The sequence below is a fragment of the Moschus berezovskii genome, chromosome 22 (assembly GCF_049115385.1).
Source record: "Moschus berezovskii isolate FMDL1 chromosome 22, NW_MosBer_1.0, whole genome shotgun sequence".
In the NCBI taxonomy this organism is placed as follows: Eukaryota; Metazoa; Chordata; class Mammalia; order Artiodactyla; family Moschidae; genus Moschus; species Moschus berezovskii.
In genome coordinates this window covers 18,324,207-18,339,774 of record NC_142481.1, presented here as the reverse complement: position 1 = coordinate 18,339,774, position 15,568 = coordinate 18,324,207, and the positions used below count along the sequence as shown (strand labels likewise).

The 15,568-nt window shown below is 41.4% G+C and overlaps 2 protein-coding genes across 2 annotated transcripts; one reads left to right on the top strand and one right to left on the bottom strand.

Moving 5' to 3' along the window:
- LOC129546887 (androgen-binding protein homolog) lies at positions 1-2,230 on the top strand. The gene is made up of 3 exons (XM_055412289.2): positions 1-78; positions 594-775; positions 1,997-2,230. The coding sequence occupies exons 1-3, from the start codon at positions 9-11 to the stop codon at positions 2,072-2,074; spliced, it is 330 nt and encodes a 109-aa protein (XP_055268264.1). The 5' UTR covers positions 1-8; the 3' UTR covers positions 2,075-2,230.
- A 12,043-nt stretch (positions 2,231-14,273) lies between these two features.
- On the bottom strand, positions 14,274-14,998 carry LOC148774369 (SS18-like protein 2). Its single transcript, XM_088830194.1, has one exon. The coding sequence runs from the start codon at positions 14,952-14,954 to the stop codon at positions 14,721-14,723; it is 234 nt and encodes a 77-aa protein (XP_088686320.1). The 5' UTR covers positions 14,955-14,998; the 3' UTR covers positions 14,274-14,720.
- Between the last annotated feature and the right edge of the window lie 570 nt (positions 14,999-15,568).

Below are 15,568 nucleotides of genomic sequence, written 5' to 3'. Positions count from 1 at the left end.
CCGTCGCCATGATGAAGGGAGCGCTGCTTGTGTTGGCCTTGATGGTGACCAGAGAGCTGATCTTTGAGACGAGTGAGGGTAGGAAGGAGGAACCGAGGGGCCCTTCTAATCCTTGCCTGATGCCGTCTCACTGCATCTTCCCCAGTCCTGTCCAAGCCGCTTCTAGGGTCAGATTCAGAGGGCAGCTGTCTGATCAGTGCCCAGGAGTCCTGCACAGACTGCCTTAGGCTTTCATTCTTTGTAGAGGGGATGGTGTGGAGCAGGAAGGGCCATTACCTGTGCACACCCTTGGGGATAGTTCCTTCAAGTTAGTGGTGCTTAGTAGAGAAAGAGAAGCAGGCTGATGTTCTTTAGGGCGGTGGTCAAGGGTAGAGGGGTCTCCAGGCCCATCCCCTCTTGCTGCTCCCAATGCTGGGAATGCCTCATAGAGAAGGTTTTCTGTCTGGGATGTAAGCAGTCTAGGGAGAGGGCAGGTCTCTGGGGGAGGTGAATCTGGAAGTTTTGGATGTGTGAGTTCCTATCAAGTGGTGGGAAAACAGGAACCTTCTGACATGGTGATTCTGTTGATGAGGTGTTTTCTGTTGTGCCTTCAGCGGAAGCCTGCCCTGCTTTTTATACAGTGTTTGGTGTGTTGAGTCTTGGAAACAAAGAATTGTTGAATGTGATGCTTGATCAGTTCAATGCTACTGATGAGGAAAAAGCAGCTCTAGGAAAAATCCAGGATTGCTTCAATGAGGCGGGATTTGAAGTCAAGTTTTTGGATATGCTACTCATGGTAATTTACCCCTCCTTAACTCCCACCCTGAGAATTCACATGCAGCATAGTGTAACGTGCCACACAGTAATAGATCATGCTGTCATGGGATATGCGACAGAGAAGAGCTATGAACAAAGAAGCACAATAAAACCTTTGCTCCAGCGTGCATCACCTATAATATGCAAGCACAATCCACCTGCACATCCAGCATCCCATGACCAAACCTGTTCATATCATGCTAATTAACTCATACCGAGTAAGGGACTGATGTCAATGTAATATGCCAAGTGTGTTGACTCATGTGATTTTTTTTTTTTTTCTAGTGTGAGACATGCTAGCATTGGAGGACTAGAATTTTAATCTTTGGCAGGAAACCAACCATTTAATATACACATGTGTAGGAATCATGTCAGCTCTATTTAAGGAATATTGAAAAGGAGCCCCTGCCTCAAGAGTCTCTTTCCAGGATGAGATTCTCTGGGTTTGTAAGGTTTATGACTTATCGCCAATTCACTTCATCTTGTGCTCACTCTATTGGCCATTGCACTGGCTCAGACCCCCATTTCCACGGACATGGTCTCAGTGTCTACAAGCCTGATTTTCCACTGTGGTGTTTTGGTGACTGAGACTCCTAAGGAGTCTTCTAGGTACCCGTGGATGCTCACTTGGGCTAGCAATGTATCTCCTAATGGCCTTTCTCTTCTTTCTTGTTCTTGTCATACAGTATTGGAGATTGTGTGAATAGTCTGTCTCAGCATATTTTTCTCAAATTTTTAATTGTTCAAAATGAGAGGTTTTAAAGAACCAAAGTTTCATGCACTAATAGGAGGTCACAGGACACATGGGGTTGTTTACAACACCTGCATGTACATTTCATCCACCCAGCACACCTGACAGAAGAGGCTCAGGTGCAGAATAGGTGACCCAAACCTAGACACCAGCATTTTGCTCCTCCATCAGGACCAACCTCGACTGTGCCCTGCTGACTCTTATCATCTCCTCCCTTCCCTGGTGTGGCTGGTGACTCTGTCTCCATCCTGACACCTGTGCCTGGGCTGTTAGGGAGCCATCCTCCCCCTGGTGCCCGATGGCAGCCCCCCTTCAATGGTGGGTCTGTGGGCAGAGGTTCTTGCTGGGGATGGGGCTGAATCCCTGAGGGTGAGGGGTGACGTGATCCTGGGGAGGCAGGATAGCCTGGCTGTGGGCTCAGGTCCTGTCCCTTCTCCTACTCCCTTCCAGAGTTCCATCACCTTGAGTAAGGACTGCATCGAGCACTCGGTCTCCTCGGTCTCCTCGGTGGTGAATTCCATTTTATGAGCCACGCCCAGTGCGCTCTTTGTGCACATAGCCTTTGCCAGTGATGCCTCATCTGCCCTTGATCTTCCCGCCCTTTTTCCTTCTCAGCTGAAGTTGGAATCTAAACACCTGTACGCCCTGATGTCAGCTTTGTCAGGTTGACTCTAATAAAATAACTGCAGCATTGCTCAGTGTGACCAGTGTCTGTGTGCTGCGGGGAGGATGTGAGGCAGGAGGCCTTGGATGATGGCGGGGAGAAATGGCCCATGTTGTCTTTGAGATCATGGGGACTGGGGTCAAATAGCACAAGAGTAAACCTAGGCCCTGTCACTGGCAAGCTGTAGGAGCATGGGCAAGTTTGTTGTAAATTTCTCAAGTCATTTTTGTCATCTGCTGAACATGGATTGTGTGTGAAAATTAAGCAAAATAGCAGATATGTAACCCCCAACTTCATTATCTTGAAAGGATAAAATTATTATTTTTTTTTGGCCACAGATTGCTTATCTCCCACTTTGTCCTTTAGCAAGTGGCAGAGCCTCCAGTCCTTTAAATGTCCCTCTGGTTATTGACAGGAGACTCAGGAGATGACCTGAGCAGGCTCATCAGAGGTCCCCTCTTTGTCCCAGTGGCATTCGCCATTTTCTGCTTCTTAGGTAGGTGACTTGAAGAGCAGACCTTTTCTTAGGGACATTAAGTACCTCTGCTGTCTTTGGGTTCTTCCACAGGGACCAGTATCCCCATTAAGTCTTGGACCAGGAGGAAGGGAGGAAGGATAGAAGTTACCCCAGTGGGAATGTTGTTTCTATGGAAACACCTCATGCTGTGAAGTGTAAATTGCAGGATTGCCCCACAGCACGTGTCCTGAAACCTCCAGCCTACTTCTGAAATTATGAAATGGGTATTTCTCATTACCATAGGAGACTTGGAAGGATCAGTTCAGTTCAGTTCAGTCGCTCAGTCGTGTCCAACTCTCCGCGACCCCATGAATCACAGCATGCCAGGCCTCCCTGTCCATCACCAACTCCCGGAGTTCACTCAAATTCATGTCCACTAACAGTCAGAACTGTACATGGAACAACAGACTGGTTCCAAATAGGAAAAGGAGTACGTCAAGGCTGTATATTGTCGCCTTGCTTATTTAACTTATATGCAGAGTACATCATGAAGAACGCTGGGCTGGAAGAAGCACAAGCTGGAATCAAGATTGCTGGGAGAAATATCAATAACCTCAGATATGCAGATGACACTACCTTTGGAAGGATAGGACTAGGTTTTATCCCTGTTTCCCAGGGTCTAGGGTATTGTCAGACTATTGTCAGCGTGGCCCACAAAAAGAGTGGCAAAACTGGTAAAATGTCTCAACCTTCTGGCCAGGTAGGCATAAGGTCACATCAGTCCAGTTCAGTTTAGTTCAGTTGCTCAGTGGCGTCCGACTCTTTGTGATCCCATGAACAGCAGCACACCAGGCCACCCTGTCTATTATCAACTCCCCCGAGTCCACCCAAACCCATGTCCATTGAGTCGGTGATGCCATCCAACCATCTCATCCTCTGTCTTCCCTTTCTACTCCTACCCTCCATCTTTCCCAGCATCAGGGTCTTTTCAAATGAGTCAGTTCTTCACATCAGTTGGCCAAAGTATTGGAGTTTCAGCTTCAACATCAGTCCTTCCAATGAACACCCAGGATTGATCTCCTTTAGGATGGACTGGTTGGATCTCCTTGCAGTCCAAGGGACTCTCAAGAGTCTTCTGCAACACCACAGTTCAAAAGCATCAATTCTTTGGTGCTCACCTTTGTTTATAGTCCAACTCTCACATCCATACATGACCACGGGAAAAACCATAGCCTTGACTAGATGGACCTTTGTTGGCAAAGTAATGTCTCTGCTTTTTAATATGCTGTCTAGGTGGGTCATAACTTCCCTTCCAAGGAGTAAGCATCTTTTAATTTCATGGCTGCAGTCACCAGCTGCAGTGATTTTGGAGCCCAGAAAAATAAAGTCAGTCACTGTTTCCCCATCTATTTGCCTTGAAGTGATGGGACTGGATGCCATGATCTTAGTTTTCTGAATGCCATGATCTTAGTTTAAACCAACTTTTTCACTCTCCTCTTTCACTTTCATCAAGAGGCTCTTTAGTTCTTCGCTTTCTGCCATAAGGGTGGTGTCATCTGCATATCTGAGGTTATTGATATTTCTCCCAGCAATCTTGATTCCAGCTGGTGCTTCTTCCAGCCCAGCGTTCCTCATGATGTACTCTGCATATAAGTTAAATAAACAGGGTGACAATATATAGCCTTGACGTACTCCTTTTCCTATTTGGAATCAGTCTGTTGTTCCATGTTCATTTCTAGCAGTTGCTTCCTGAACTGCATACAGGTTTCTCAAGAGGCAGGTCAGGTGGTCTGGCATTCTCATCTCTTTCAGAATTTTCCACAGTTTATTGTGTTCCACACAATCAAAGGCTTTGGCATAGTCAATGAAGCAGAAATAGATGTTTTTCTGGAACCCTCTTGCTTTTTTGATGATCCAGCAAATGTTGGCAATTTGATCTCTGGTGCCTCTGCCTTTTCTAAAACCAGCTTGAATGTCTGGAAGTTCACAGTTCACATATTGCTGAAGCCTGGCTTGGAGAATTTTGAGCATGACTTTAATAGCATGTGTGATGAGTGCAACTGTGTGGTAGTTTGAGCATTCTTTGGCATTGCCTTTCTTTGGGATTGGAATGAAAACTGACCTTTTCCAGTCCTGTGGCCACTGCTGAGTTTTCCAAATTTGCTAGCATATTGAGTACAGCACTTTCACAGCATCATCTTTCAAGATTTGAAATAGCTCAACTGGAAATCCATCACCTCCACTAGCTTTGTTCGTAGTGAGGCCCACTTGACTTCACATTCCAGGATGTCTGGCTCTAGATGAGTGATCACACCATCGTGACTATCTGGGTCATGAAGATCTTTTTTTGTACAGTTCTTCTGTGTATTCTTGCCACCTCTTCTTAATATCTTCTGCTTCTGTTAGGTCCATACCATTTCTGTCCTTTATCGAGCCCATCTTTGCATGAAATGTTCCCTTGGTATCTCTAATTTTCTTGAAGAGATCTCTATTCTTTCCCATTCTGTTGTTTTCCTCTATTTATTTGCATTGATTGCTGAGGAAGGCTTCCTTATCTCTCCTTGCTATTCTTTGGAACTCTGCATTCAAATGGGTTTATCTTTCCTTTTTTCCTTTCCTTTTCACTTCCCTTCTTTACACAGCTGTTTGTTAAGCCTCCTCAGACAGTCATTTTGCTTTTTTGCATTTCTTTTTCTTGTGGATGGTCTTGATTTCTGTCTCCTGTACAATGTCATGAACCTCCGTCCATAGTTCATCAGACACTCTATCAGATCTAGTCCCTTACATGTATTTGTCACTTCCACTGTATAATTGTAAGGGATTTGATTTAGGTCATACCTGAATGGTCTAATGGTTTCCCCCACTTTCTTCAATTTAAGTCTGAATTTGGCAATAAGGAGGTCGGGTCATGGTGAGAGGTCTGAGAGAATGTTGTCCACTGGAGAAGGGAATGACAAACCACTTCAGTACTCTTTCCTTGAGAACCCCATGAACAGTATGTAAAGGAAAAAAAATAGGACACTGAAAGATGAACTCACCAGGTCGGTAGGTGCCCAGTATGCTACTGGAGATTAGTGGAGAAATAACTCTAGAAAGAATGAAGGGATGGAGCCAAAGCAAAAACAACACCCAGTTGTGGATGGTACTGGTGATAGAAGCAAGTTTCGATGATGTAAAGAGCAATATTGCATAGGAACCTGGAATGTTAGGTTCATGAATCAAGGCAAATTGGAAGTGGTCAAACAGGAGATGGCAAGAGTGAATGTAGACATTCTAGGAATCAGTGAACTAAGATGGACTGGAATGGGTGAATTTAACTCATATGACCACTACTTGCCTAGTACTGTGGGCAAGAATCCCTTAGAAGAAATGGAATAGCCACCATAGTCAACAAAGAGTCTGAAATGCAGTACTTGGATGCAATCTCAAAAACGACAGGATGATCTCTGTTCGTTTCCAAGGCAAACCATTCAATATCATGGTAATCCAAGTCTATGCCCCGACCAGTAACACTGAAGAAGCTGAAGTTGAATGGTTCTGTGAAGACCTACAAGACCTTCTAGAACTAACACCCAAAAAAGATGTCCTTTTCATTATAGGGGACTGGAATGCAAAAGTAGGAAGTCAAGAGATACCTGGAGTAACAGGCAAATTTGGACTTGGAGTACAGAATGAAGCAGGGCAAAGACTCATAGAGTTCTGCCAAGAGAACGCACTGGTCATAGCAAACACCCTCTTCCAACAACATAAGAGAAGACTCTACACATAGACATCACCAGATGGTCAACACCGAAATCAGACTGATTATATTCTTTGCAGCCAAAGATGGAGAAGCTATATACAGTCAGCAAAAACAAGACTGGGAGCTGACTGTGGCTCAGATCATGAACTCCTTATTGACAAATTCTGACCAAAACTCACATACTGGGAGATAAACTTGGGACTTGGGGCTAAGTGGTAAGGGCCTTGAGTCCTGGCTCTTCTTTAACCTGCTACCTGAATTTAGGCCTTTAAATTCACTGATTCACTCTTTCTACACCTTGATTTTTGTATGTGTGCCAAGTTACGTATGCTCTACTAGAGTTAGTATTAAGTGTTCAGGTCATACTAAAGAGGTCTAAAATTTTGTTGAGAAGTGCACAGTAAAAATTGAACAGATTAATAGCTAAATCGTATTCTTGTTATGAGATGAACTGACCTGTAGAAATGTCAAATATTCCCAGATCCGTCTAAATTAACCTTTGTTCTAATGAAGATTATCTTAATGTTTACCCTGAAAACTAAACTTTTGAGCTCAACCAGAAAACATTGAGATGAATAAGAACTATATGGAGGATTGTTCTCTTCAGGTACTACAACAGAAGTATTAGTCTCCATCAATACTCCAGTTTTAGTAGAGGAATACATGGTCACTGCAAGAGAATAACAGGTTTTTGATTTTTGATGAAGGAATGGATTTTTTTTAAAAAATGATGTTGCCTGTATATTTTTGAGATTAATTCTTTGTCAGTTGCTTCATTTGCTATTATTTTCTCCCATTCTGAAGGCTGTCTTTTCACCTTGCTTATAGTTTCCTTTGCTGTGAAGAAGCTTTTAATTTTAATTAGGTCCCATTTGTTTATTTTTGCTTTTATTTCCAATATTCTGGGAGGTGGGTCATGGAGGATCCTGCTGTGATTTATGTCAGACAGTGTCTTGCGTCTGTTCTCCTCTAGGAGTTTTATAGTTTCTGGTCTTACATTTAGATCTTTAATCCATTTTGAGTTTATTTTTGTGTATGGTGTTAGGGAGTGTTCTAGTTTCATTCTTTTACAAGTGGTTGACACAGATGTATACAACAGTCTTCTGGACTCTGTGGGAGAGGGAGAGGGTGGGATGATTTGGGAGAATGGCATTGAAACATGTATATTATCATATGTGAAATGAATCGCCAGTCCAGGTTCGATGCATGATACAGGATGCTCAGGGCTGGTGTACTGGGATGAACCAGAGGGGTGGGATGGGGAGAGAAGTGGGAGGGGGGTTCAAGATGGGGAACACATGTACACCTGGGGCAGATTCATGTCAGTATATGGCAAAACCAATACAATAATGTAAAGTAATTAGCCTCCAATTAAAATTTAAAAAAAGATAAAAAAAGAAAAAAAAGAAAAATAAAAAAAAATGATGTTGCCAATGACAGCCAAGTTTCTTATTTTTCTCCTGCTTTACTGGAAAATCCTCAGGTCCTCAAGGCTGTATCCTACAGCAAGGATCAACTCTTTGCATCTCTTCTCTTTGTTGTATATACTCACTTTCTCAGTGATAACATGTAGCTTCATCTTTACTTTATAAGTTTCAAATTTAAATCTTCAAGCCCATTACTAAAATATTACAAAGCACAGAATTAACCCTCACTCTGGGTGTTCATTGGAAGGACTGATGCTAAAGCTGAAACTCCAATACTTTGGCCACCTCATGCGAAGAGCTGACTCAATGGAAAAGACTCTGATGCTGGGAGGGATTGAGGGCGGGAGGAGAAGGGGACGACAGAGGATGAGATGGCTGGATGGCATCACCGACTCAATGGACATGAGTTTGAGTGAACTCCGGGAGTTGGTGATGGACAGGGAGGCCTGGCATGCTGTGATTCATGGGGTCGCAAAGAGCCGGACATGACTTAGCAACTGAACTGAACTGAAACAGTTGTTAAATTAATGAATACTTTTTAAAAAAATCTCTAAAGTTTTCTTGAGGGACAAATACCCACAAAATTTAAATAAATCAATAGACTCTTCAAGGGAAATTTTCAACTGAATAAAAATATAATTTCCCCTTACAATTAGCAGTTAGTTTAATGTAATCTCAATGAAAGTTTTCTTGAAGAGATCTCTAGTCTTTCCCATTCTATTGTTTTCCTCTATTTCTTTGCACTGATCGCTGAGGAAGGCTTTCTTATCTCTCCTTGCTATTCTTTGGAACTTTGCATTCAAATGGGTATATCTTTCCTTTTCTCCTTTGCTTTTCACTTCCCTTCTTTTCACAGCTATTTGTAAGGCCTCCTCAGACAATCATTTTGCTTTTTTGCATTTCTTTTTCTTGGGGATGGTCTTGATCCCTGCCTCCTGTACAATGTCACAAACCTCCGTCCATAGTTCATCAGGTACTCTGACTATGCCAAAGCCTTTGACTGTGTGCATCACAGTAAACTGTGGAAAATTCTGAAAGAGATGGGAATGCCAGACCACCTGACTTGCCTCTTGAGAAACCTGTATGCAGGTCAGGAAGCAACTGTTAGAAATGGACATGGAACAACAGACTGCTTCCAAATAGGAAAAGGAGTACGTCAAGGCTATATATTGTCACCCTGTTTATTTAACTTATATGCAGAGTACATCATGAGGAACGCTGGGCTGGAGGAACCACAAGTTGGAATCAAGTTTGCTGGGAGAAATATCAATAACCTCAGATATGCAGATGACACCACCCTTATGGCAGAAAGCGAAGAAGAACTAAAGAGCCTCTTGATGAAAGTGAAAGAGGAGAGTGAAAAGGTTGGCTTGAAGCTCAACGTTCAGAAAACTAAGATCATGGCATCCAGTCCCATCACTACATGGCAAGTAGGTGGGGAAACAGTGGCTGACTTTATTTCTGCTCCAAAATCACTGCAGATGGTGACTGCAGCCATGAAATTAAAAGACGCTTACTCCTTGAAAGGAAAGCTATGACCAACCTAAACAGCATATTAAAAAGCAGAGACATTATTTTGCCAACAAAGGTCCGTCTAGTCAAGGCTATGGTTTTTCCAGTGGTCATGTATGGATTTGAGAGTTGGACTATAAAGAAAGTTGAGCACAGAAGAATTGATGCTTTTGAACTGTGGTGTTGCAGAAGACTCTTGTGAGTCCCTTGGACTGCAAGGAGATCCAACCAGTCCATCCTAAAGGAGATCAGTCCTGGGTGTTCATTGGAAGGACTGATGTTGAAGCTGAAACTCCAATACTTTGGCCACCTGATGCAAAGTACTGACTCATTTGAAAAGACCCTGATGCTGGGAAAGATTGAGGACAGGAGAAGAACAGGATGACAGAGGATGAGATGGTTGGAAGGCATCACTGACTCAATGGACATGGGTTTGTGTGGTCTCGGGGTGTTGGTGATGGACAGGGAGGCCTGGTGTGCTGTGGTTCATGGGATCACAAAGAGTCAGACACAACTGAGCGACTGACCTGAACTGAACAATGAAAATAACAAGAGCATTTTTTGAAAGATATTTTATTCTTATAAAATGGATCTTAACCATTATCAACCCACTCCAGTGTTCTTGCCTGGAGAATCCCAGGGACAGGGGAGCCTGGTGGGCTTCCGTCTGTGGGGTCACACAGAGTCGGACACGACTGAAGTGACTTAGCAGCAGCAGCAGCAGCAACCATTATCATATTATCCAAAAATCTCCTTCCTAGGTTTACACTCGATAGGAATGAAAATTTGTGTTCACATAAAAACTTGCCCACTGCTATTTATTGCAACTTTATTCAGTTTATAAAAACTGGAAATTATCTAAGTGTCCTTCAGCTAGTGAATAGATAAACAAAGCATGCCACATTCCTACATTTGAATCTACTCATCAATTAAAAGGAAGAAGCAGGAAAAAACCCCTTGCAAATGCCATATTGTTGCATGTATCAATAGTTTATTCTCTTTATTGATAAGTAATGCTTCACTGAATTGATATATGCTAATTTGTTTATCTACCTACAGAGTTAGGGCTACAGCAGTTGCTTTTCAAGTTTGAGGTGTTACAAATAAACTTGCTGTGACCTGGTAACTCAGACAGAAAAGATTCTGCCTGCAGTGTGGGAGACCTAAGTTTGATCCCTGGGTTGGGAAGATTCCCCTGGAGGAGGGCATGGCAACCCACTGCAGTAATCTTGCCTGGAGAATCCCATGGACAGAGGAGCCTGGTGGGCAATAGTCCACAGGGTCACACAGAGTTGGACATGACTGAGCGACTAGGCAGAGCGCACACATGAGTATCTCTGTGTGTACATATATATATTTAAAAAAGAACTTGTTGCCACATGCAACAACGTGGAGGAATTTCAAATGTATTCTGATAAGTTAAAGATTTGGAACTTAAAGATTACGCTTCCCTGGTGGTTCAGTGGCTGGGACTCTGAGCTCCCAATCCGGGGGCCCAGGTTGGATCCCTGATCAGGGAACTGGACCGCACATGTGGCAGCAAAAATCAAAGATCCCCCACGCCCCAACTAATACTCAGCACAGCCAAATAATAAATAAAAATTAAAAGGAACATTAAAGACTACAATCATATTGTTTATTTATAGTCCATTTATTGTGTTATATTTGGAAAAATCAGCAAGCATATTTGTGAAAAAAATGTTAAGTAATTAGTAGTAAGCTGAGGAGATGCCTAAACATGCACACTCATATCATGGGCAGATAAATGAGCTATTAAAGGAAAACCAGAAATAGATCTAAGTCATCATGGATTTTATGAAAAAGATAACTTGCCAAGCGGGAAATTTGCATTGTTTCATACATGAAATTTTGGTGCTGAATAAACTAATTGAATATTTGGGGAAATAAAACTATTGTATCTGTGTCTCCATAGCTTTCTCAAAAATTAATTTCACTTTTGAAGACTGGGATAGAAAAAGTCATCAAATTCTTAGAAAATGTTATGGAAGACTTTTAAATTTTTTTTTAAATTTCAGAGTAGAGAAGACCTTTCTAAAGATGAAATGAAACCCGATTGATAATTTTGACTGCATAAAAATTGAAATGTTACTGCATGGCAAAATGCACCACATACGCCTTTTTCAGGACATCACTCAAATGTTATTTCATTGACGTCTTTGGTCATTCTGTTTAAATTATAACAGTGTACCACTCCACTTGCCCTCTGCATTGTTGATCTGCTTTCCCTGATTTCTCTCCTAATGTGCTATATGTTTACCAAGTTTTTTGCTTATTGATTTTCTAACACTATCAGACCTAATCTATATGGGAAAGAAATTTTAATCATTAAAGAAATAGTCTCCATTGAGAAAGTATCTCACCTATCTATCTGTCTATCTAGTCTGTCTGTCTTTTATCCATCCCCTCTCCACCTAGCCCCATACATATTCTTTTAATCCAGATTCCACAATGTTCTTTATTTACTCCAGTGGAGAATTTATAATAAAACAATGCCCTTCTGAATTTGTAGTCAATGAAATATGCTAAGGCATTCAGACAAAACAAAATAAAAATATTAGTGGTTCTGGGCAGGAAATGGATTTATACTTCCACCTGGAACAACTAAAACTGGACAAAATATAGGAAAGAATGATATTCAGAAATTGAACTTCAGTCCACGGTGGCCAGTGTGGTCACATCTGCAGAGCAGAATACTGAAGGGGAGAGAGTTGCACAGAAAAACAATTCCAGGTTTCTGCAAGAAGTCCCCAAGTCTTCACTGCATATTGCTCACTGTGTGTATGTGAGAAAACTGCCCAAAGTGAGGAAATAATCTGAAAGGAGCAGAAGAAACAATACTGAGAAATTGTACAGGTCTGAAAATAGTTTGTATTTCTAACAGTCTTAGAGAAATACCTAGGTTATTCATGGGGGGTCAAGTATTTGATTCAGGAAGGGATCTTAACAGTGGTATATAATTTGCCTTTTCATGTGGATGCTTATGTACCAGCTAAACAAGGCTTAAAAGAAGCTTCAAATGGATCAACCTATTTCAAAGTAAAAGATAAAAGCTCAGGAATATCTATAGTACTACAGAGGTACCTAGTACCTAAATTTTAAATTTTACAATTATATGGCATCAAAAAACTAGCTAGCAGCATGCAAAGCAGCAGAAAAATATGAACTGTGATAAAAAATAATCAATATAAAAGCACCTCATTAGAACTGATTCAAATGTATTCTTTTTAATTGCTGAGTAATACTCCATTGTGTATATGTCATAGGAACAAAGACATCAATACAAACAATTGGAGAATTGAAGAATAGAATCAATGTAAATAATTGAAGAACTCAATATAAACAAACCCAGAAAACACAAACATGATACAGTTGGTAGACAAAATATTAAAACTTATTAAAATTGTATTCCAGATGTTTAAGAAGTGAGAGGACCACTTGGACATGTAAACTTGAAGCATAGATATATTTTAAAAAAGACTTGAATAGGTTAAAAAATATATTCCACTAGATGGAATGAACAATGGGTTAGACACCATAGGAGAAAATATTAATAAGTTTGAAATAGACAGTGACAGAAACTATCCAAAATAAAAACCAGAAAAAATTAAGTAACGATAAGAGGATCAGTGAGCTGTGAGACAACCTGGGGGAGGGGTAATACATGAATAATTGGAATCTCTTAGGGAGTAAGGGCCAAAATCTTCCCATATTTGATGAGAAATATAAAGCTATAGATCTATACAACTTAGTTAACTTTAAGCATAAGAAAAATGAAAAAAATTGCACTTAGCTCATTGTAATCAGATTTCTTAAGTGTGGTGATAAAATGGAAATCTTCAAAGCAGCCAGAGGACAGAGAGAAGAACAGCAGCACACTTCTCTTAGGAAACAATGCAATTTACCAAGTATTGAAAGTATTAAAAGAAAAAATACAGTGAATCTCCAATTCTCCACCTGATGAAACTATTTTTAAAAAATAAAGGAAAAAGAAACACTTTTTCACATATGCAAAAGCTTAAAGGATTCATCACCATCATACCTGCACTATAGGAAATACTAGAGGAAGGCCTGCAGGAGGGATTGATGTGGTGCAAGGTGGAAATCTCAAACTGTACCAGGGGAGGGAGAGCATGGATGATTGTCTGAGGAGATCTGTCTATTTCTCTATCACTATCCTATCTTGAGGATCCCATGGATAGAGGAACCTGGTGGGCTACAAGTCCATAGGGTCGCAAAGAGTCAGACACAACTGAGCACGCACACATCCCTTATATAGAGAGATTTAATACATTCGCAATGGATTTTCTTGGACTAAAATATTCAAATGATACATTCAAAAGCAGAAATGACAGCTGTTGATAAAATTAGTAAGTTTTAATTTAGCTCAAAGAACAATAACTTGATAAAACCGAGACATAAAGGGTAATAAAATATGGAAGAGTGTGTAAGAGATAACATGGGACACAGTGAAAAGACCTTCTATAAGTAGAGGCTGAAATTACTGGTAGGAGTCCTGTCTCCTGCCCAGAGCTGACTGACAGGACTCCCAGGGAGCAGAAGCTGCAGTGTGTGAGCCCACAGTTGTGGGCGTGGAGTAGGTCAGCGGGGATGCTGGCCTTAGTACACCAGGCGGTCAGTGCTGCTGCTTGTGTTGCTTTCTGCCCTACTTGTCTCAAGGATGGCTCTGGCTGGAGGGTCCTGAGGGACATGGGCCAAAACGAAGGACACTCAAAGAGCTCCTTGAAAGATAAAAAGGCAATCCTCTGGCATATCCTAGATTGGGTGTACCACCAAAGCCAAGTGGGGTTTCCTGGATGAGATATTAGCCAGCCTCCTGGGCACCAAGAGAAATCCTTAGCAGTGTGCAGTGCCAGGAGAGGGTGTTCTTTTTTTTTTTCCTGTGGAAAGGCAAGCTTTATTTCAAAGCAACATGAAAAGAGCAGTCAGAGGTCCACAAGCACAAACTGGTAGGAGGGAGAAACAGTTACACGTCCATTTGGCTGTGTCTCGGTGGAAAGTCTCACCAATTCCTGCTGATCGCCCAATACTTGCTCAGTTTCCTCTTCAGGTTGAAACTAAAAAGGTTGACTTGAAGATGCCCATTGTATCTCTGTTATCCAAACACACTTATTTCAGGATGGAGGACACTTGGAGTCAACTTAATTGAGGGAATCCACTTAATTATTAAATATTTAGAGAATATGGTTAAGTTAGTAGCTTTCTTCACATTTTCACATTTTTAAAAGAGCCACAGAGGTTCCATTCACATTCTAAGCAGCTGAGTTGGCAAAAATCCGTTTCATAGGAAATAGATCACATTCAATTACTCCTCACAACAGCCAAATGGAAGACTATTCCATTGGTTTTGAAGCACTGGTTGGGTTGGCATCTGCGATAGTAGCCAAATAAATGAGATTTCTGTGTAACACATGCTGGTACTGGACGCACTCATTCGCTCGGCCTTTGTTCTGATATTCCACGATACAGCGGATCAGCTGGTCATTCTCCTCCAGGAGCCGCTGGATGGTCTCCTGATTGACTTCTGCCTTCCCTCTCAGCCAGTCCGGTACGAAAGCCACCGACATCCCGGGAAGCCAGGGTGGAACTCTGCGTCAGGCCCGGCCGACTCCCTCTCCCTTTTTTTTTTTTTTTACTCTGTTGGATTATAGTTGCTCTACAGTGTTGTGTTTCTGCTGTACAGCAAAGTGAATCAGGTACCCATTTTATTTTGGATTTTCTTCCCATTTAGGTCACCAAAGAGCACTGAGTAGAGTTCCCTGTGCTATACAGTAGGTTCTCATTAGTTATCCATTTTATACATAGTCAATAATGTATATATGTGAATCTAAATCTCCTTCATCCCACTCCCTCCTTCTTATATATATATCTTTATTTTCTATGTCTGTGTCTCTGTTTCAGCTTTGCAAAGAAGATCATCTATACCAAACCATCTTTGTTGGTTCCACATTTATGTGTCCCTATATGATATTTGTTTTTCTCTTTCTGCCTTACTTCACTCCTTATGACTGTCCCTAGGCCTTCCATGTCTCTCACAAGTGGCACAGTTTTGTTCCTTTTCTGTTGTTTATAGGTACCACATCTTCTTCTTTTTTTTTTTTTTAACAACTGCTGGTCAGATTTGATCTTTATTTCAATGGTAAGAAATCAACATTTAAAAAATTTTTTTTAAATTAATTTA

Bases quoted from the DNA above. Each gene is read 5' to 3' on its own strand.
- LOC129546887 (XM_055412289.2), top strand. From the start codon at position 9: ATGATGAAGGGAGCGCTGCTTGTGTTGGCCTTGATGGTGACCAGAGAG. The intron at 79-593 runs GTAGGAAGGAGG...TTGTGCCTTCAG, and splicing joins GATCTTTGAGACGAGTGAGG to CGGAAGCCTGCCCTGCTTTT. The intron at 776-1,996 runs GTAATTTACCCC...ACTCCCTTCCAG, and splicing joins TTTTGGATATGCTACTCATG to AGTTCCATCACCTTGAGTAA.
- LOC148774369 (XM_088830194.1), bottom strand. From the start codon at position 14,954: ATGTCGGTGGCTTTCGTACCGGACTGGCTGAGAGGGAAGGCAGAAGTC.